The 22,893-nt window shown below is 41.4% G+C and overlaps 2 protein-coding genes and 1 long non-coding RNA gene across 3 annotated transcripts in view; 1 reads left to right on the top strand and 2 right to left on the bottom strand.

The window, feature by feature from the left end:
- Positions 1–6,063: 6,063 nt before the first annotated feature.
- Positions 6,064–13,563, top strand: gpib (glucose-6-phosphate isomerase b). The gene is made up of 18 exons (XM_003969436.3): positions 6,064–6,249; positions 6,557–6,647; positions 6,809–6,877; positions 7,077–7,196; positions 7,336–7,419; positions 7,498–7,644; positions 8,155–8,226; positions 8,314–8,358; positions 8,482–8,535; positions 9,007–9,067; positions 9,378–9,421; positions 9,505–9,657; positions 9,734–9,863; positions 10,126–10,202; positions 10,510–10,638; positions 10,862–10,937; positions 12,855–12,921; positions 13,142–13,563. Exons 1-18 carry the CDS (start codon positions 6,131–6,133, stop codon positions 13,263–13,265), a joined length of 1,662 nt encoding a protein of 553 aa, XP_003969485.1. The 5' UTR covers positions 6,064–6,130; the 3' UTR covers positions 13,266–13,563.
- LOC105417229 (uncharacterized) lies at positions 9,275–13,128 on the bottom strand. The gene is made up of 3 exons (XR_964987.2): positions 13,114–13,128; positions 11,669–12,017; positions 9,275–9,450 (listed from the first exon to the last, which is right to left on the bottom strand). It is a non-coding gene; the product is annotated as an uncharacterized lncRNA (long non-coding RNA).
- A 5,593-nt stretch (positions 13,564–19,156) lies between the features above and the next one.
- Positions 19,157–22,893, bottom strand: part of wtip (WT1 interacting protein) — a 23,735-nt gene continuing 19,998 nt past the window's right edge. The window contains exon 8 of the mRNA XM_003969455.3: positions 19,157–22,229. Coding sequence (XP_003969504.1) covers positions 22,077–22,229 — 153 coding nt within the window. The 3' untranslated portion in view covers positions 19,157–22,076. The remainder of the gene's footprint in view (positions 22,230–22,893) is intronic.

A 22,893-nucleotide genomic window follows, 5' to 3' on the forward strand; every position in this document is an offset into this window, starting at 1 on the left:
AAGGAAGGTTGGATATTGGCCTATAATTTGCCAAGACATCAGGATCCAGTGATGGTTTTTTAAGCAACGGCTTAATCACTGCCACCTTGTAGGACCGGGGTACATAACCTGACACTAAAGAACCATTGATCTGGTCCAGGATAGAACTGCCTATCAGTGGTAGAACATCCTTCAACAGGTGTGTTGGGATGGGATCTAAAAGACACGTAGTGGTCTTGGATTTCTGAATTAGCGATGACGCCTCAGAAAAATATATAGGGCTGAAGGAGGTTAAGGGCTCGTTGGAGACCCTGCATGTTCCCACAGTCGGCACATCTGGTGATGGTCCAGTTGTAGGGATGGCCTGGTTAGCTTTCTCTCTGATAGCTAGAACTTTATCAGTGAAGAAGCTCATGAAGTCTTCACCACTAAGGGAAGAAGGGATACGTGGATCTAAAACACTGTGACTCTTGGTTAATTTGGCCACAGTGCTGAAGAGAAACCTGGGGTTGTTCTTATTTTCCTCAATCAAAGAAGAAAAATAAGCTGTTCTAGCCTTGCGAAGGGCCTTTTTGTATACTAATAGACAGTCTTTCCAGGCTACATGGTAGCTGTCTATCTTACAGGAATGCCACTTCCTTTCCAGTCTTCGCACTTTCTGCTTGAGGGTCCTGATATGTGAATTATACCAGGGGGCACACCTCCTCTGATTTACTATTTTCTTTTTCAGGGGGGCAACAGAATCAAGCGTGATTCTCAGTGAGGTTGCTGCACCTTCAGCAATAGAGTCAACCTCAGCAGGGCTAAGGTTATAATGATTGATCCCTGGGGAAACACATGGTGGTCCTGGGATCAGCACAGGGATCACTTCCTTAAACTTAGCTACAGCATTATCTGAGAGACATCTGCTATAGTAAGACTTTGTTCTGAGCATAGAAGAATCCTTAATCATAAATGTAAAAGTGATCAAAGAGTGGTCTGACAGGACTGGGTTCCGAGGGAACACTGACACATGTTCTACCTCAACACCATAAGTCAGGACGAGATCTAGGGTGTGGTTAAAGCTGTGAGTTGGTTGGTTTATCTGCTGGAGGAAACCAACTGACTCAAGTAATGAAATGAAGCCATTTCTAAAGCTGTCGTTTATAACGTCCATATGGATGTTAAAGTCTCCAATGATAATGACTTTTTCCGTTCTAAGGACCAAGTCAGATAAGAAGTCAGAGAACTCAGACAGGAACTCTGAATGTGGCCCAGCAGGGGGCCGATATACAACTGCAAACAGAAGTGGCTTTTCTGTCCTCCAGTTCAGATGAGTGATGCCAAGAGTCAGGCTTTCAAATGAACTGAAGCTATGTTTTGGTCTGGGATTAATTAATAACTTGGAGTGATAGATTGCTGCCACTCCCCCTCCTCGACCAGTAACCCGTGGAATATGATAATTAAGATGGGTAGGAGGAGTAGATTCATTTAAGCTCACATACTCCTCCTACTGAAGCCAGGTCTCAGTAAGACAAAATAAATCAATGTGATGATCCGCTATCAGGTCGTGCACTAACAGGGATTTACACAAAAGAGATCTAATATTTAACAGTCCACACTTAATTGTGATATTAGTTTCTCCAACTTGTGCTTCAGTATTAATTTTAATAAGATTTTGGTGATTGACCGCTCCCCTGCTCTGTGCTTGGTGAACTTTTAACCGTGGAACAGAGACTACCTCTATAGTGTTAAATATGTTATTGTTGGTGGATGAGGGTTCTAAGGAAGCAGCAGAGAGGTGTGTAAGACCACAACTCTGCGTCCTGGTCTGGACCCTGGATTGTCAGGTCACTTTGGGTCTAATAAAATTAGCCAGATTACTAGAAATGAGAGAAGCGCCATCTCGAGTGGGATGGACACCGTCTCTCCTAATCAGACCAGGTTTTCCCCAGAAGGTGCTCCAATTGTCTATAAAGGCCACCTGGTTATCGGGGCACCACCGTGACAGCCAGCGACGAAGCGATGACATGCGGCTAAACATCTCATCGCTGGCCAGATTGGGGAGGGGACCAGAGAATGCTACGGAGTCCGACATCGTTTTTTGCGTAGTTACACACCGACTCCAAGTTAATTTTAGTGACCTCCGACTGACGAAGCCGGGTGTCGTTGGCTCCGACGTGAATAATAACTTTACCAAATTTACGATTACGTCTCGCCAGCAGCCATAAATTTGCTTCTATGTCGCCCGCTCTGGCCCCCGGAATGCACCTAACTATGGTCGCTGGAGTCGGCTTCACGTAGCGCAAAACAGAGTCGCCAATTACCAGGGTCGGTTTCTCGGCGGGTGTGTCGCCGAGTGGGGAAAAGCGGTTAGCCACGGGAAGCGGTTGGTGGTGCACCGTGGGCCTTTGTTTTGGGCTACGCTTCCTACGAACCGTCACCCAGCCGCCCTGGCTAGCCGGCTGCTCGGCTGCTGCCGGGGGACCGCTAGCTGTAGCTACGCTAGGCGGCTCCGCAGCAGCTAGCTTACCCTGGCTACATGACGCAACTCCAGCTAACTCCAAGCTGCGGAACCGCGTCTCAAGCTCGCTAAGTCTCGCCTCCATAGCCATAAATAAACTACACTTCTTGCACCTATTCCCTTCACTAAGGGAGGCAGAGGAGTAACTAAACATTTCACACTCTGAACAGACAAAGACACCGGGTGAAACAGACGGTGAGGCCATGCTAACGCTAGTGATCGGCGAAGCCCTGTATTTGTTTAATATGGGTTGTTTCTTACTGTTGATATCAGGTGACTAGAATGTCTCAAGTGTTCAAAATTTTAAGTAAAGTGAATACAACACACCAAGTGTTCAATATTAAGTGAATACAACACACCAAGTGTTCAATATTAAGTGAATACGGCACCCCGTGCACAATGCAACCAACGAACGATAGAAGAGACAGGAAGTGACGCAATACTCACTCACCCAAGAAAAGTGCAGAGAAAATTTCAGGTACCATAACTGGACCAGAGATTCTACATTCTGGTTCCAGGGTCATAGAGTTATTTTCTTTCATTACGAAAGAGACCCTGTTTTGTTAAGTGTTAATGTTTGCTGAGACTGCATTGAAGTTGATATGAATCACATTTAATTAAAGCAACATGAAAGAGGAATGAATGTGTACATTTTGAATGTTAGGTCTCGTGTGTCACTGCCGATCCGCGTGTTCACTGAATGAAGACTACAAGAAGAAAAATACATATTTCAAAATGTATTTAGCAAATAGAATCAATTCAAGATACAAATATTACAGAGCTCTGGGCCAATTCATAACCCTACAATAACAAAGTCAATTGCCAGGGCATGAAGTCTGACAACCTAACTATCCCTTGACCCAGTCTTTTATAGAAACACATATGTAAATTATTGATGCTAATTCAGTCCAATCCAGTCCTTCTTCTTGGATGACTTCGTCTTCTTCTTCCAGTCCCATTGGATGCTGACACAGTCCTTGTTCTCCATTGTCTCCCAAAAGGCCAGTTCAAAGTTTACCTTCTTGCAGAGGAACTTATCAACACCAGTAAACTATGCTGTCAAGTTTTACGATGGGGGTTTAACACTTCCCGTCTTAGTGTCTCCTGCTGATTACAACTGTCTAAACAACAATCATGTCAAGGAAGGGTCAACTGACCTTTATTACACTTACTAAACATTCTACCATTCCTAACTTCTAAAGTGCTTCTAACAGAAAACAGAAACATATGGTACAACACATGATAATAAAATCTCCTCTCCTCTCCTCTCCTCTCCTCTCCTCTCCTCTCCTCTCCTCTCCTCTCCTACCTATTCTATCCTCTACCTGTCCTCCCCCTACTCCTCTCTCTACCCATCCGGCCATCAGCAGGAGGGTCCCCCTACATGAGCCTGGTCCTGCTCAAGGTTTCTTCCTGTTAAAGGGGAGTTTTTCCTTGCCACTGTTGCTTGTCTGGGGTTAAGCCCTGGGATTCTGGAAAGCGCCTTGAAACAATTCTGATTGTAAAAGACGCTCTACAAATAAAGATTGATTGATTGATTGATTGATTGATTGCTTGATTGCTTGCTTGCTTGCTTGCTTGCTTGCTTGCTTGATTGATTGATTGATTGATTGATTGATACAATCTCATATATGACCACAGACCAATGTCAGCCTCAGCCTGATGGTGGGTTTCAATTAACAATTAGATGAAAGAAAATAACAGCACTGTGCATCAATCAAATATTAGTCCACACAAATTATCAGTTTCCACACTGGTATTGTTTGTACAAAGTGAAACTGAAACAAGAACTTGTCCAATAAATTGCGTGAGAAGCAAAACTAGACACGCTGACTCCTCGGGACCAGCCACTGTCATTCATCATGCGTCTGACCCCGTCTCATTCTCTGACAAATGCAAAAAACATTGCATGTCACCCATATGGTCATTTTCTGTTCCCAAATCACGTTTCAGTTCAGCAGGGCCCCCAACAGCACCCACCAGCACCAACTAGCACCCAACTGTACCCACTAGCACCCAATCATGATCTCTGGATCACTATTTGTTTTATTTTAATTTATTTTTTGAGCATGAAGCCCAATCCTCTTTCTGAAAAATCCATCAATACATCGACCGCTTGCGATTCCAAATGTCTTAAGTTTGTTGTAGCCACTGATTTGCTAAACATAGTTTGGACCACAGCTGTGGTACACATGCCTCCTTAGCCTGGTTCTTGACCTCAGGTCAACACCTTCACCACCCAATAACTGCAGTAATACGCCAACTGTTACTCTGTCATGACTCCGCTTAAAGAGCATTTTTGATGCATCTACTTCTAACCATGGCACTGGCCAAAGATCTCATGTTCCTCCCCAATGAAAGTTGCCACTGCAGCCAAATCTGTTTTGTTTCTCTGGCACCAGAGTCTTAAATTTCTCATAATTCTTTTCCTGCATGTGATTGTATATTATATATCTATGTGAACAAATTGGATTTGTTTTGTATTTTAGTGGTTGTAAACCCACATGTAAATTAGTCCTCAATTAACTCACAATCAATCTTTGTGTTGAGCTGTTAGATTTTTTGTGCTGTCCAGCATCTCATGATTATCTCTGTCCATAAGTTTGACTTTCTTATCTCATATTTAGGAGTTTTATCTGATCATTTCTAACTGGCAAAAACAGGCTCCCATGTCCTAATGGAACCAGACTCAAAACATTATTGTTTAAAACACTAAATTGTTATCATAATTCACAAATCAAATCTAATCATCTTTATTTGTACAGAATTTGTTACATCCAAAACCAAGGGCCTGACCCTTAACCAAGCAACAGTGGTAAGGAAAACCTCCTTGAAACCTCGAGCAAGACCAAGTTCACCTGGGAGGACCCTCCTGCTGATGGCCGGCCGGTGAGATTTGGCTATGTTTTCTCAACTTTACAGGTATACTAGCAGTTATAGCTAATTAACAGCTGTTGTTAATGTAATGTTATCAGCTGTTTTGCACCTCATTTGAGTATTTTGTCATCGTAGTTGGTGTAAAATGTTATACAGTTATAGTAGAAGTGATATATTTTGTGTTATGTGTTTTTGAATTATTAAATTCCAAGGTGATCTGTGTCCATAGGTGTTTCTTTACTTCATTTCTTTTTTGCAGAGTTTGCAGAGGTCCAGAATAGAGCTTGTGAGACTGTATGTGTTTTGTGATGACAACATCAAGAACCTTAATTTCACCTCAACTCAGCCTGGCTTTAATAAATCCTCCAGAAAAATACTGCAGAATTTCAGAGAGGCATCTCACACTGAAAAGTCATCCATTCAAGAGATCCATTCATTGCATGTCTGCATATAGTCACGCATGTATTCACACAGTTTTTGAAATTACTGGATGACTAGGGAATTGGTTTATCTTTATCAGAGATGGACAGTGGTACCTGCATACATATGGTATGGCTATCCTTAAAACTTGTGCTTGAAAAGAAAGTCAAGCATAGCACTCCCCTACACTGCTATGAGGGGGAGTGACATAAAGATTGCGTGTCTCTAGTAGGAGGGGCCATTGTGGCTCTGGTCTGAATGTCCTTCAAAAAGCAATCCCCCTGATCCAGTCAGTCCCACTCATCCAGTCTAGTAGGTCACACCGAGCACAGCAAGCCCTATCTGGACATTATGGGACTCACACACGATCCCAACTTCCAAAAGCTGCAGGACTGGTACACAGCCCACGCCCTCAACATCAACCTGAGACACATGTTTGAGGCAGATAAGGAGAGATTCAACAAGCTCAGGTATAGTTTCTTACCAAATCAATTTAAGGCTTATTTAGGTACAAATGCAAACATGCCTCATTTGATAACACATTCTAAAAGACTGTATGGCTCTCTCTTTGTGTCTATCTATCTATCTATCTATCTATCTGTCTGTCTGTCTGTCTGTCTGTCTGTCTGTCTGTCTGCCTGCCTGCCTGCCTGCCTGCCTGCCTGCCTGCCTGCCTGCCTGCCTGTCTGTCTGTCTGTCTGTCTGTCTGTCTGTCTGTCTGTCTGTCTGTCCTGTGTTCCTGTGTTCCTGTGTTCCTGTGTTCCTGTGTTCTGGAAGCCTGACCCTGAAAACTGATGATGGAGATATTCTTCTTGATTACTCCAAGAATCTGATCACTGATGATGTCATGAAGATGCTTGTTGATCTGGTAAATGTATATAATAGTGGCAATAAAGCAGGAATCATGTGTTTCTTTTGCTGCATGCTGTAAACAGAACCTCAAGTCTGGACTCCTAAAGTTCACATTTCATTACCGACATCCTTTATAATTTGCTGCTGCCATAATATCTTATTTCCTGCTTTCTTTAGGCTAAGTCTAGAGGTATTGAAGCTGCCAGGGAGAAGATGTTCACAGGAGAAAAGATCAACTTCACCGAGGTGCTTATTGTGAAACAGATTTCAGCCTTTCTCCGTGTTTACCTCTTGACCTTTTGTTTGAAAGGCCCAGAGCATTTACACATGTCACAGTCACGGTCAAAACTAAGCTTTGATATAACTGCACCAGTAAATACAGCAAAGACCTGAATAATCATTACGACTGATGCAAGTCTTGACTGGGTTTTCTCTGGGCATTAAGGGCAGAGCTGTGCTCCATGTGGCTCTGAGGAACCGCTCCAACAAGCCCATTATTGTGGATGGCAAGGATGTGATGCCAGGTGTCAACAATGTTCTTGAAAAGATGAAAGTCTTCAGTCATGTGAGCCCAATCAGCAAAGCACACAACTATATTGTATTGATGTTTATGTATTTCATGGTTCAGCACTTCTGCTTATGGGGGTTTGATACTACTAGCTCAGTTATCAGAGGAAGACTTAGTATGACTGTCCTTGTTACAGAAAGTTCGCAGTGGAGAGTGGAAAGGCTACACAGGAAAGGCCATCACAGATGTTGTCAATGTTGGCATCGGTGGATCTGACCTTGTGAGTTTGAGTTAGTGAAAGCCATGTTTGAATTATGCTTCTTATCAGAATGTCTCCCTCATTTGATTTGAATCAAAGGGTCCCCTGATGGTGACTGAGGCCCTGAAACCATACTCAAAGGGCGGACCCCATGTGTGGTTCGTGTCAAATATTGATGGAACTCATATCGCCAAGACCCTGGAACAGCTAAATGCAGAGACTACCCTCTTCATCATTGCATCCAAGGTGAGTTGGTACCTAAGTTAATACATCTATAAGTTAGTTTGAAGTTAAATTGTGTTACAATGTAATTGAGTTTTTGGGTTTTTCATGCTTAAAATTTTGTGAAACTTTTCCATTGTGGGGTTTCTCTCGATCCTCTGTTTTTTCTGCACTCCCAAAACATGCACATTATGTTGATAGAGTATAAATTTAGCCTATTGTGTATGAGATAATGATGGATGGATGGATGGATGGATGGATGGATGGATGGATGGATGGATGGATTCATTTTCTTTGGGTGAATGTGGCACCACTCTTCATCAAGGCTCTTTAAAGACAAATACACCATCTGATGCCGACACCTTATATCATTGTTAGGAGCTAAGCTATGCAGGAACAACTATTATTTTATAGTCTTTATCTATTCAGAATATTCTTGTTACCATGTAATTAAACAATTTTCAGTAGCCTAGATATTTACATATGATTTAGTGTTCATACTGGCTCACTGCCTTATTCTGGTTTCTCTTAAAGACTTTCACAACCCAAGAGACCATCACCAATGCTGAGTCAGCCAAAGCATGGTTCCTTCAACACGCCAAAGATGTGAGCATCCTTTCTGCTCAAACAGCAGCAGCATCTGCCCTTTAATCAATCTGATCTCCCTTAGTGATCATGTTTGCATTTCCACAGTCAGCTGCTGTTGCCAAGCACTTTGTGGCCCTGTCTACAAATGGAGTGAGATGCTTTTTACTATTTTTTTGTTTAAGTTCATTTCCAGGTTGAATGTTTTAGTTCAGTCCAGATATTTGTTTTTAACCTCCTCATTTGTCTGTGTCTCCTCATATTCTCCATCCTTAGCCTAAAGTGAAGGACTTCGGCATTGACACAGAGAACATGTTTGAGTTTTGGGATGTAAGTGCTCTATATTGCTTAAAACCGGCTGCATGTGGTGGGCCCTGTCTCCAGCAACAGATCACTACTGCAGGCAGGAGCTAAAAATAAGTTAGACTTTTGACCTGTGAAGTAGGTGGAACAAACGCTCTGGTCAGCAGCTGCTGAGAGAACTTGGTTATTAATGGTAGCGACCTTCTCTCTTGCAGAGGTTACTGTAAAGGCTATGTTGCATCAAAGGTCAGGAAGTTGCTTTTAGTCACTGGTATTTAAGGCATAATGGTTATAATGTCAACTGTATGAAACTACAAATGTATATGCCATATGAGTCATGATTGGGAGTGAACAGAACTGAGTGATTAATTTAAAGATAAAAACTATTGTCTTAAGGTACAGAATATGTCTTTAATGCCATTATTTGTATGTAAAGCCTAAATGTATTAGATTCAAGGATAAATGTACTGTTACATCATGATTATTATTTTATTTCAGTGGGTTGGCGGCCGTTTCTCCTTGTGGTCTGCCATTGGAATGGCCATTGCCCTGCATATTGGTATGTACATTTGAGGCACTGTAACAAATATGTTTCATACATCATCTCTGCCTTGTCGCTGCTGCTTCATTTCATAATACGGTAAGTTTACTGCAATGTAAGCAGCACTGTGTGGTTGCGGTTCAACCACACAGTGCTGCTTACATTTCATTCTGACCTAGCAACGGTATGGCATCTGAATTAAAGCAGAAAAAGTGCATTCCAGAATTTAGTTGATGCACAAAAACATTTATTAGAATAGCTGCCAAGAACAATAAAGCATTCAGAAATTCTAAATCATTTCAACTGTCATATCTTCTGTCATCATCAGGTTTTGACAACTTTGAAAAGCTTCTTTCAGGAGCTCATTGGATGGTAGGTCCTTCAATGTCTCATCACTTGTCCTGCACAGGTGAATATACAGAAAGCATGAATGTAAATCAGGTTCTCTGCTCCAGGACAACCACTTCCGCACTGCTCCCCTGGACAAGAATGCCCCCGTACTGCTAGCGCTGCTGGGGATCTGGTACATCAACTTCTTCCATGCTGAGAACCACGCCCTTCTGCCCTATGATCAGTACATGCACCGGTTTGCTGCATACTTCCAACAGGTCAGGCACAGGTTTTTGTCCTTCAGTTAGGTCTTCAGACCACTTGACATGAACTGGAAAAACTGTTTGTTTATAGGGTGACATGGAGTCAAATGGAAAGTACATTACAAGTCAGGGAGTGCGTGTAAACTACCACACTGGGCCAATTGTGTGGGGAGAACCAGGAACCAATGGACAGCATGCCTTCTACCAGCTCATCCATCAAGGTAAAATAAGCAAAGTTCAGTATTCAGCTTCTGCATAAACACAATATAAAAAATTGCCCAATCTCACCTTTTCATAATTAGAGACTTTATATTGGTCGATTTAGCACACACAGCTAACTGATCTAGAAGTCATCATTTTAAGAGATGACACCTGAGAATTACTGTTTTCAGGTAATTGATGTTACCCACCAACTAGCGTGATCCGGTTGCTCACCATTTCTTCCTAGACGCTATATAAATAAAGATTGATTTGATTCCTCAGGAACACGTATGGTGCCCGCTGACTTCTTGATTCCAGCTCAATCACAACATCCCATTAGGGACAACTTACACCACAAGGTACAAAGAATAATACAGAGGTTTTGATCGCATTAAAGACTATTTAATGGAGCCATTAATGGAGCCATCTTTGAAAGTCATCATGAAAAAATTGTCTCTTAATTTTGTGTATTCTCACACACCTGGATATAGAACTAATTGAAGTATCATAGAAAGTGTGTTACACAAATTTAAGACAATTATATTGTTGGCCTAATGGCATAGAGCACAACTATGATTGTTTTACCAAACTGGCACTTGGCTGATTTTTCTGCAATATACACACATGCTACACTGCCTCTGATTTATGTGTTGAACGTGATTGTAGATCCTTGTAGCAAACTTTCTGGCCCAGACCGAGGCTCTCATGAGGGGTAAGACCACAGAGGAGGCCAGGAAGGAGCTGGAGTCTGGTGGGCTGAATGGAGAAGCTCTGGATAAAATCTTGCCACATAAAGTAAGCATAATCACTCAATAAATTTTCCTGTGAGCCTGTACACAGTTAAAGAAGTTAATTTGTATGTTATAGAATACAAACATGTTTTAGATTTGACCTTTGAATATAGTATGTATATGTGACAGTGCCCCAGATGGACACAAATAAACATTGATACCAATACCTGAGAACATCAATGATGGAATAGGAAAGCATAATATCACAGCTTCTTGGTTTCCCTTAGGTGTTCCAAGGAAACAAGCCCACCAACTCAATCATCTTCAGGAAACTGTCCCCTTATACACTTGGAGCACTTACAGGTGAGGGTGCACAGTTTCACTTACAGGTGATGTGTATTTATATTAAAAAAAAAAAAAAAAAAAAAAAAAAAAAAAAAACCCATTCAGATTTTATTTTCATTATATGGTAAAAATTATTTGATGCCAACAAAACAGTCAAATAGAAGACAAAAAAAAAAAAAAAAAAAAAAAAAAAAAAAAAGATTCTCAAAATACAAGGCAGAAAGCAAGAATGCAACTGGTACAGTTTGCAATGAAAGACAATTTATCAATACAACCACCAGTGAAGGAAGGTGTGCTTCATTCAAGCAGCTGTAAAAGATGTACAATGCAAACAGGAGGTGAGGTGATTATTGGGGGGGGGGGGGGGGAAGAATCGTGTTGACCTCGGAAAAGACGACAAAAGGGAAGTGTTAGTCAAGGCAATAATTGTTAGTACAAGGAACACTTGAGTTATCACTGGCAAGGACGAAACAACCTTATGCTGGACAGCTGCTGTTGGCTGTTTAAGAGGACTCAAAATGGAAAATGGTAGGCATTTTGCAGGTCAAGCTTGGTGAAGAAGTGAGCCTTGTGAAGAGGGCTGAAGGTGACATCCAGTAGAGGAAGAGGGTACTTATTTTTAATGGTAATCTCATCGAGACCCCAATAGTCTATGCAGAGCCACAGGGAGCCTGAACAAAGAAGAACCCTACTCCAACGGGGAAGAAGATTGGCTACTTAATCCAGCAGCCAGTAAGTCTGTGACGTACCTTTCCATCATCTCCTGCTCTGGTCTGGAGAGGTTGTACAACTGGCCAGATGGATGCAGCGTCCCAAGAAGGAGGTCAATGCAGCAGTCATGGGGATAATGTGGAAGCACAGAGCGCACACTCCCTGCTGAATGCCTATCCTAGGTCTTGATACTCCACAGGAACCATTGAGAGGTTGGGTGGTTTGGAAGGAGGAACTGTAGAGAACTGTAACTCAAGTTATCAGTGGCAAGGACAAAACAATCTGATGCGGGACAGCTGCTGTCGGCTGCTTAAGAGGACCCCAATCACACCGATTAGCTGCAGGTGAGGAAACAGCCAGCAGGAAGGATGGAATCAACAACGCTCCCTAGGGGAAACACAGAAAATCACAATACCGAACTCAGAACAAAACCAGGATCATGACAATCTTGATGTCATTTATTGACAAACTGGTGAAATAACAAAAAGGACAGCATTTGAAATAGTGTTGGTTAAAAAGGATGATAAAAGTTGAGTAAAAATACAGCTGTTCCTCTCTTCTGTGCTTAACATCATCACCAATCTGTGCACTGAACCTTGCTCATTCACCAGTCTGTTATTACTCTTTAATCTCTGCCAGTCGACCATGTTATGCAATATTTACTGTAACGTGTGATAAATAGCTGCATGTTAGAGATTGAACTGCAGGCAATGTTTACTTCCAACCTAACCCACCCTTTTATTCTTAATAGAGGCAAATTCACCCTAATTTATTTGGTCAGTGACATCTTCCTGCCGTTTTTAAATGATTCCCTGTTTCATTTACACTTGACAAAATTATAAATAGTCTGTAGTCAGCATAAATGTGGACTTTCACCAACAGAAACAGGGAAGCAAACCTTTTATGCTGCACATTCTACCTAAAATTAAGCACATACACACATAAGTCACATGCTGGAATTAATGAAAACATTGTAATCTATTTCATTCCTATCTATTTGGAAATTGATCTGAATATTTCTTGTCTCTCATCTGTTTTTCTGAGTCATTGCAGGTGTATAATTCCAATCTATGTATTTAAAGTATTAATAGTATCAGCTCTTGAATTTAGAAAAATGGTTGTAGTAAAATTATTTTCCCCTTAAACCAAATGTTGTCAATGAAGAAATGGGCTATCCTTATGAATATTTGTACCCTGATGATGTTTTCTGTCTTTGTTTTACAGCGATGTATGAGCACAAGACCTTCATTCAGGGTTTATTATGGGAGATCAACAGTTTTGACCAGTGGGGGTGAGATATGTGATACACATAGAGAATACATGTCCACAGCTAATTAAAACACTAATCACTAATTAGGCACAATTTAAACTGTGAATTAACCCTAAACCCTAAGCAGCAGCCAGCCATTAAGACACTCCTAATACTCTGATTTACTAAAATTTAGATGGTCATCTCTGATAAATAAAAGACACATGAACTCACCCTCCTGCTTCTTCGTGTATATTAACAGAGTCGAACTGGGAAAACAACTGGCGAAGAAGATTGAGCCTGAGCTCAAGGATGCCACAGAGGTCCACTCCCATGATTCATCCACCAATGGGCTCATCAACTTCCTCAAGAAGAACTTTGCCTGAGTCGAAATTTCTTTTCTCCTCCTCATTATGACCATCACTGTTTATCACGGGTTACTCCCATACAGTCCAGCTGAGGCATGAACATTTACACTGTCAGTATAAAAACCAACTGTGCATTTTATGGGTGCTTTTTCACCATCACAAGAGGAAAAATCTATTTGCATTTTGGTAATAGTGAAATGGAAAAAAACAGTGTCACTCCAGTGTAATTAGAAGCATTTCTGACAAGACATCTACAGACTGGCAGTTTACATTTTTGATCAAATAAAATGCATTTATAAAAATGCACACAGATGAACATTTGAGTTGTTCCATTTGCTTCACGTGTTCAGTATCAATTTTGCCTTGCGCTCACTCACGGGACAAAAAACAGGCTCATGATTGGAAACTCTACAGTGCCTCTAAGTGTGTGAGTAAACAGTCTGTCTTTATGTCCCGTGATGCATGGAGACCTGTACAGAGTGTATTTCATCATCCTTGTGCCACTAGATGGCATGAGTGTGCCAGTTTCTTGAGCTGAAGCCACAGCAGTCTCGGAAAACTCTCAGGATAGGATGAACGGTTGGCTCCTCAGCACCGTCCTCCCCAGAAATCCCCATATTCCGAAGCATCATGCATTTAGATAGAAAAAGAAACACTATGAAGTAAAAATTGAAAATTGAAAATTCTTAACTAAATTGAAAATTCTTTGCTTCAACTTTGTATGCAAAAAGCACTGTAAATCAGTCTTGATAAATACATTTCCCACAATGCATCAGGTGATGTTTTAATTAGTGGTTAAATTGATCACTGCTGCAAGAAGTCAGGTGTGTGTGTGCGTGTGTGTGTGTGTGTGTGTCTGTCTGTCTGTCTGTCTGTGTGTGTGTGTGTGTCTGTGTGTGTGAAAGGACAAACAGAAAGTTTGAAAAAATAAAAAAAATCAGGACCCTCAGACTCCACTGGGTTTTCATTGCTGTTGCCAAGCAACTATACTTTATTTCCAATTTTACTTGTGCTTTCTACACCTCTGAAACACAATGCAGAGCAAAGTGAGTTTGACAAGATGCAGGAAATTCTTATTGATTCTCACACTTATAGCTCATTTCTAATGTTTAAGGATCCTCTAAGGACTGATCATGGCTGCTTGCAGTGGGTTGAAATAAACAAGCTAATGAGAGAAGTTGATCAGTGCAAGATGAAAGGGCACATTGAAAGGACAAAAAGGATTCTGTGAACGTTCCTGAGATGTTTGTGGAACAATGGAGGGTACATACCCTCACATTCCACTTCATGCTTTATTGGCTTGGCCTGTCATTCTTTTTTTTCTTTCTTTCTCTTTCCTGGCCTGTTAAAGCGCTGTCCTCCTGGCTCGAGCAGCGCTGCAACCTGCCCCGGTGCTGTGGTTGCCTTGGCGACGTCACCAAATTCAGTCCCAAGTTCACAGCGGTGTCACAAATAGTGCAAGGTTCTGAGGTTCCACTTCACTGATTAACAGCGCAATAGCCTGGATAAATGTCTTCTGCGTACATTGTGCCATTTATATTCATTGGGAGCCACAATGCTGGGAGCTGTTCTAGGGTCAGTATCACTACATGTAACAACGGGTGGGGGTTCAGTTCTACAGATAGTTTTATTTGCAATTGAACTTCAATGGAATGTTTTTAATGTGCTAATTTCACTACCCACCCCACAGGAAGCATTAGGGAACAGATTCTCTTGGGCTAAACATTAGCCTTAAAAACCCTTGACTGGCCCTGCTAGCATGCACAGCACTTTCACAACACATCCACTTCTGTCTGCACAAGGTCCCTTACTGCAATCTGAGGATGTCACTAACATCAGCAGAGACGGACAAAATAAAATAGTTTGGCCCAACTTGATTTTTCCCACGACTATATAAAGATTAACTTGAGTACATGGGCAGAGCTCGTCATGCTGTGGCTTAAGAAGACAGCAGCAATCCCATGAGGCTTCAGAGGCCACCAGCTGACCCCTAGTTCCTCAGTTTTCTCATTGTTTCAGTAACTTTTTAAAAACATTAAATAATTGAAGGGTAGGAAAATCTTGGTCATATCAGTGTGATCTTACAGGATTGACCCCAACAGATGGGATTGTTGGGTGACCTGTAGGTCAGTGTTCTGGTTTCTGTGTGGGTGTTTGGATCCTGCACATCATTTTTTTTTTTATGTGTGTGTGTGTGTGTGTGTGTGTGTGTGTGTCTTCACAGTCTAACATCTGGCTCCCATTCAGCATGTAAGTGTAAGAGACTAAAATTAAAAGAACCAGCCTCCCACACTTATTTTTATTTTACTTATTTGTTCATCTTCTGGTCATTGTTTAGCATTATCGTCTTTCCTGCAGCAGTTGCTATGTTGCCTTTTTATAGTGAGGCTGCTGTTGGTCCGTAAAGCATATTTGTTACAAGTCGCAGAACAGTGGAGAGATGGTTGGATGACTAGGAAGGTGATAAGGTCCTGGAACAATATCAGGTGCAATAACTTGACCATGATCATGAAACAGGCAGCTGGAACATTTAATGTGACTCACATCAGCTCATCATGCGTGTACCTTCTGTCTCAACAGTAGATGGTTTCCACCTTCTGGACTTCATCGCATGGTGGGTAAGTGTCCCATTAAAGGATCACTGCATCCAAGTGCAGAAAAATATATAAAAAATGTCTACTTCATCACAATTAGATCAACCCACAAGAGTTTTCTCTTGTGGGAGTTTTCTCTTGTTTTCTCCCCAGTCTGCCTATTTTGTGTGGTATTCAAGATCCAGATTGACCAAATTTACCTTCTCTCTGCCTGTTTTTTTAACCCGATTACCAGATACTGGGTTCATAAACTCCATGGATGTCGATGAGTTGAATTATTTACCCAGAAGAATATAGCTGTGGGATTATTCTGCTGAGATTTAGTTCCTGCGGCAAGTTTGTCAGTCCGTCTTTACGGGAACTGTTTTATCTTCTATCTTTAAGCCTTTCTTTCATTGGAACTAGTTTTATGCACTGCATTTGGATTCATGAGCCGTGACAAGAAATCCAAATTTTCAAAATTTTAAGATGATGCCAACTGAAATGCTCTCATTCATAACAACACAGGCAGCCTGTATAAAGCCAGAATTTGTGTAAATTGGTGTCACAGGGCTCAGACTGATGGAGGTTGAGTGCTTAGTGGGGATGTGGTTCTGGTACTGTTGCATTATTTTCATACTGCCCATATGTTTCCTATCTTTTCTAAAGTTTGGGGTTCCTGTTCAGGTTTTGAAAACATTCCAATCACTTCCAATGTATCAAGATTGTTGGTCGTGAAATATTGGATCATCCTTGTACATGAACCAGTTTCACTCAACAATCACATTCAAGAGCCAATATTTCTGTTTAGACTAGAGCATCATGTTTTCATGTGTTGACTCACGAAATCTAAAAGCAACTTTGATGCCTACGTTGAATCTAAGTGGCAACAAGGTGAATTCTTGTTCATGGAATGGGACAAAAAGTATGTATGATGTAATTTTGTGGCGAGCATATTTTCTACTCATTTCCTGGCAGTGGAGGGACCCGTGTATTCCAGAGGGAAGGTGTTCCTTTGTGCTGTGTAACAGAGCTCACCTCACAGCCGATTCCCTGGACACACACACAAACACAGAGCTCCCTGAGTTACAGGGCGGAACCCTCACACACATAAAGGGTGCTTTGTGCCCCACAACTCATGGAGCTGACAACCAACACCAGAGAGCCCCTCACACTGAACACACTGTTCAGCTCCCAGCAGCCTTCCAGTAAGTAGCTAATTGTTACGCCTATGCAAAAAAAAATAACCACTGTACATCTATAAGCATCTGCACTTCAGAAATACATCCCAAACTGGAGGCTAAAAAGTTAAAAATGGTCACGTTTCTTCCCAAAATAGTCTCCTTGTCGCTTGTGCAAGATCTGTCAAGGTTCCCTTCCCTTTGTCCTGGAGTAGTTTCTATATTTGAAAGGAGACACTGACTTGATTTCTCATCCTTTCAGTAGTTCAGCACAGGTTGAAGACAAAAATGTCCTTCTGAAACCACCACCAACTGGGGCAATGGTAGAGAATATATAGCAGCTGTGGTCATAACACCTGCCTAAGGAATCAACAATCTAATTTATATTTTCATAAAGAAATGTTAATGATAACAACTAATCTTGCAGAGACATTTCTTTAGGTGTCCCACGTTTAGACTAATCTATAGTTTATTGTTTGTGATCAAGGATACAGAAAATAGATTTTTGGTCAGGTTGATGCTCAGTTAAGTTCTAGACTGACTTTTCGCACATTTAAGCATGATAATATTTTTTCGTAACTGTTTGCTAATTTTCCAGCATCAAACGTGAAATTGCATTTCTGTGTCCAAATTAAGTGGAATAATCTCAGTAATGCATTTAATTTAGAACCAGTTTATTGGAACTTGTTTCTATTTCAAAACATGATTATTAAATTGAATATTCTTTTGCACTTTTGTAAATGAAACTGTCAATAAATTGCCAAAGAAACAACTAAGTCATTCCTTGACAACTGGTTAGTACTATCGGGGTTAAACTTAATTCATTTGATAGCTGTTGGTTTTCATTCAAAGGTTTCCTGTGAGTGAATAGTTTTCAATGGCCATATTGTTCCCAGTGTTTCCATCACCTGACTGCTTGCACTTGCATGCACAGATGTCAGCCGAAGGCATGAACAGACAGAAAGAAAAATCACCCCACGAGGAAAACGCCTTCCATGTGGTTCGTTGTTTTTTTTTGCATCCGTGTTCCACTCTGATAGTATTTTACAAATTCCTTATGACAATCTGTATGTACTCTGTGGAGTATGTGTGCCTATTCTCTCCTCTACCTCTGCTCTTGTCTCCTCTCCTCTCCTCTTGTCTTCTCTCCTCTCCTCTCCCCTCCTCTCTCCTCCACCTGTCCTCTCCCTTCTCTCCCTCTACCCAGCCGGCCATCAGCAGGAGGGTCCCCCTACATGAGCCTGGTCCTGCTCAAGGACCTGTTTCTTCCTGTTAAAGGGGAGTTTTTCCTTGCCACTGTTGCTTGTCTGGGGTTAGGCCCTGGGATTCTGTAAAGCACCTAGAAACAATTTTGATTGTAAAAGACGCTATATAAATAAAAATTGATTGATTGATCTCTCCCCCCCTCCCCCAACACCCCATCAGCTTCTCTTAAAGCCTGACACCCCCCCCCCCCCAACCCCTTCAGCACATACTGTATATATGTTTGGCAGTTGCCCCCCCTCCACAAATATTAAACTGATCATTAAATATCACAGAACCCCCATTCCCAAAAGCTTACTTTGACCACTTAGAAATGCCTGATATTGTTGTGCATCTTTTTAGATCTGGGACACTTTCAAATGTAGATTTGTAAATATTTATGCCATTTGATGAAATGGTGCAGGAGAGCAGAGTGAAAACCGTAGTGAAGGAGCACCTGTTGGCTCTGTGTGAGTCTGAAGCTGCTGATAAGAAGCTCAGAACTCGCTTGTGTTCCACAGTTCCACAGAAATCAAAGCGAAAACATATGATCGTGAATGGGTCTCTGGTAGACTCCAACTAAAACAAAGGTTACAGCCAGCCCATCTATATTTCTGCAGTAGACTTGCAGCTAAAATGGTCACATGCTGGTTTGGTGAATATGGGAAGTTTTGAAAAATGTGAACAAAGATGTTCTACATGATAATAAACAGCACTTTATGACAAAGTGTTACAGCTTTGTTATAAAATGTAGAAAAATGAGAGAAAAGACAGACGGCCGTCTTGCAGTTAACTACAAAACCACTTTATTTAAAAAGTAGATTATGTTATCTACAGTTAAATGATACGTCCCAAATTTTAATACATTAAATAACTTTAAACTTTTTTTTCCAGGTTTAGATAAATAGATCTATTTTCCTTTTTTTGAGCCATCTACATAATCAAATCACTTAGCGATACAAACTGTGTGAGATGTGTCTGGATGTGCTTGTTGTAACTAACAGTAGAGAAAAGAGAGGAGTCTTCTCCTGTGATTTTTGACAGAAAAATAATACAAAACTAGCCTCTTTATGTACAAGGTGACTACAGTAGCTGTGGGCTATGCAACAGAAACTGAAGTAGTACTTTTATAAACAGGTGAATTAAGGCATTTTAAAGGACACATAAAATCTGAATTTGTTATGGTTTTCATTTGATAATGTGCAGACATGTTCCAATAAATGCCTCATTTTTCAAGTATGGCACACATTGTTTGACCTGAACCTCTTCACAATGCTTGGGTCAATCAAATGACAAGGAAAACTCTTCACGTACTCAGTCCTTTTTCTTTTCCTCTTTTACATATATACAGCCAGAGACCATACACTAATCATTATTACATTCAAATGAATCTCATCACATCACAAAGAGCGCCCTGCCTGCGCTGCCTCGTTTTCAGTCTGTTTCAGACACATTCAGTAGTATTCATTCAAGCCTGTGTGTACAGTATTACAGTATGTTTAAGAGCTGACTCAACGTCCGCATACAGTTATTGGTGTTTGGTTTGTGTTTGCACGAATACCACACAGAGTTTTTCGGGCTACAGTTAAAAGGGTGATGTATGTGAAACTATCATCATTTATCACACTGGAATGTGTGTGAAACTCCACCAGCATGGTACCAGACAAGAGTTACAACATAACACCAGGAAATAGATGCCAACATTTCGAAAAAGGGCTGATAACAGTTGGAGGGCAAAGGTCAATGTACCCTGCCACTGTGAGGTGCATGTGCCATGGTCCTGCCACACACACACACACACACACACACACACACACACACACACACACACACACACACACGCACACATACACACAGAGTTGGAATGCTTTGTAAAATTTAAATAGAAACAGCATGTGATCATTTGCAAAACACTCAAAGTCCATATTATATTGAGGATAATGCACATCAGCCATATTTAATCCTGCACTGGATATGCCACAAAACAGGAAATAATTTACAAACGCGATCCAAAAACAGCACTACAGGACCTTCTTTGAGTTCATTTGAGAGGTACAAAGTGATAAAACTGACCTGTGACAAGTGAAACTTTAAAATTCTTTTCTGGCAAACATGGATGAAACATTCCTAAAGAGAAAGGGACCATCTGGCTTTTATCAGTGCACATTTCACGCTCAGCACTATACGGGAATACATCAGTGCATATAGCATTATGGGTAAGCCACACTATTATAATACTCAATGATAAATGCAGGGTTTTATGCTGAAACGAAGACAGCGCGTTTAAGGAAAAGAACGTTCTTATTAGCGAAAGAGAAGAAAAGCCTCTCCGGGAGACAGTTTAAAATCCTTGCTTCGCGTACTGACAGTGTGTGGGGTAGTATGAGGTATTAAAGATGACAAATGAGCATTATAGAGCAAACCCAAAAGCAAATCTGACATTTCAGTGTCAATGTCTGATATGTGGTCTGTGTGCTACTTTCAACGCAAGAATGGATCTGAATGAGTTTCGATGGCCGATTTTCTTCTATTTCAATAGCATCCCAAATATTGCTTGTTACCTGCTTGGTGTAAAGGCAGTGTGTAATGCAGAATAGCAATATACACAATACAAATGCTGAAGGTGCTGTCCACACACACACATAGAGGCAAGCACATCCCCAAAATCTCATATCCCTCCAACACTAACACACACACACACATACACACAGACTTGTTCTGTCGTTCTATTCTTAAGGCATGTGGACAAGTGGAACTTCCTTGTAGTAATGCACTGCGTTCACATGACTAAAAAAAATCCCAAAACAAAATGAAACGGTGTCTGGAATGTAAACCAGGAAACAGATCTGGTGCAAAAGGTAATTGCAACTTGCTGTTTTCCCTCTGAATACCAGACAGGTCAGGTGACACAATCACGCCGCATCAGGTATCAATGGATCTGTGACCCACTGACGGTGACATGAGGAGTTTCTGTGTCCTGGAGCAGAAATGATATAACCCAAATTCTTTAGATGCGTCATACTGTGTGACTGACAGTGTGATTCACTTTTGAATCTATCACAAGCGCAAAAAAAAGACTACATCTACAATCTTATGTGGAAAACATTTGCAAAATATATATTCATATATAAAAGACCATCTATGTGTGCCTACATTTTTCTTTCTTTTTGTCATAGTATAATTAATAATTAAGATACCGCTTGTGAATCTCATGAGGTCTTGTCAAAGACTTCTAAATGGAATGTCAGCTAGTCCTCTGGCCTTGAGCTGCTATGGAGCGTCTGCTATTTCAGGACAGTAGAGGTTGAGGAGCTTTAAGCTGGTTGAGTCGGTCCCATCTCATGATGCAGGGCGTCTTTTGCATAGCCTTTAGGACTCCCACTCATTCTTTGAAGCTGCAGAAAGCCCGCTCTGAAGGCACAGCACACTGGGGTCATTCAGATTCAGCTAGAGCTGGAATGTAGTGGTTCATTCCTGAGCCTTTCTGATGCCAACATCAGCAGCAGTCTCTAGACCCCACAGCGCCAGAGAATCCTTTGCGGCTTCAGTAAGAACACAGGAATGAATAATAAAAAAGAGAGGGAAACAAGGACAGAAGTCTTGCTGTAATCATCCTGTTTTGATGAATGTGCAGTGCTGTGATGACAGCCCAGTAATACAGGGAGGTGAGGACTCTAGATGGAAGAGATGGAAACCCTTTCAACAGCCCTGTTTTTGGACAACATGCCAGTCCATGAAGAGGCAGTCCTGAAGACATGGGCTGGAGCTCTGAGGCTTCTGTGGTGTCTCAGATCACCTGAGCGGTGGGGCCTGAATGCTGTCCCTCCTCCTACTCATAGCTCTGTGACATGGAGGGGGTAGCTGGAAGGCAGATGAGCAGGGACCTGTGGCTGAAGGCGATGAATGTGGCAGCCGTGGCAGAGCAGGTGACCATTCAGTGGATAACAGCGGTGTCCCTCTTCATCATTTAACTGGAGGCCACAGTCCTGACAGAACAACAGACCGAAGGATGAACACACACCGTTAAACACAGAACAACCGACTCCAAATTAATGTGGATGTGGAATCCACTAATACTGAATAGTTTAGCTTTTTGTAGAAGCAAACCTGTTGTGTTAAAGTGTATAATATATATTGTAATGCTAATAACTGAGTCTGGATATATGCTATGATGACAGGTCTTTTGGAGGCTGTTCAGACCTAGATTCGTCTATATTATAATAATTACGGTAATATATATTGTTTAAGAAACAGTTTTAAAAAGCACAAATATCTATTTTTCCATGTGTCACTGTGTAATGGACCTGTGGGATGATTCATGAGTGAACTTTACCCTTCCCCTGTTCACAAGCTCCCCCCTCTAGTACTCAGCTGAATGATTATCCACTACTTACATAATGACTTGCCCCATTTCGATGAAGTGGGATGTCACTAATTTAAAGAAATGAGCCCCGCTGTGCTCTTCAGAACAGCTAAATTTAGAATGCAGGAGATGGACTGCAGAGTGATAGCAAGGTTGCACAAAATGTTAATGTCAGGGTGTTCCTGGCAGACGCGGAACTGGAGCAACAAGCCCCCCAGCAGAGTGAAGAGCTCAACAATGGAATATATGCTATGTTAATGAGTTACAATGTTGCAGTAAGCCTGTGC

Source organism: Takifugu rubripes, chromosome 13 (assembly GCF_901000725.2).
Source record: "Takifugu rubripes chromosome 13, fTakRub1.2, whole genome shotgun sequence".
NCBI lineage: Eukaryota > Metazoa > Chordata > Actinopteri > Tetraodontiformes > Tetraodontidae > Takifugu > Takifugu rubripes.

Coding starts and splice junctions, on each gene's coding strand:
- gpib (XM_003969436.3), top strand. CDS start 6,131: ATGGGACTCACACACGATCCCAACTTCCAAAAGCTGCAGGACTGGTAC. Junction 7,197..7,335: donor AGATGAAAGTCTTCAGTCAT/GTGAGCCCAATC, acceptor TCCTTGTTACAG/AAAGTTCGCAGTGGAGAGTG. Junction 7,645..8,154: donor TCTTCATCATTGCATCCAAG/GTGAGTTGGTAC, acceptor TTTCTCTTAAAG/ACTTTCACAACCCAAGAGAC.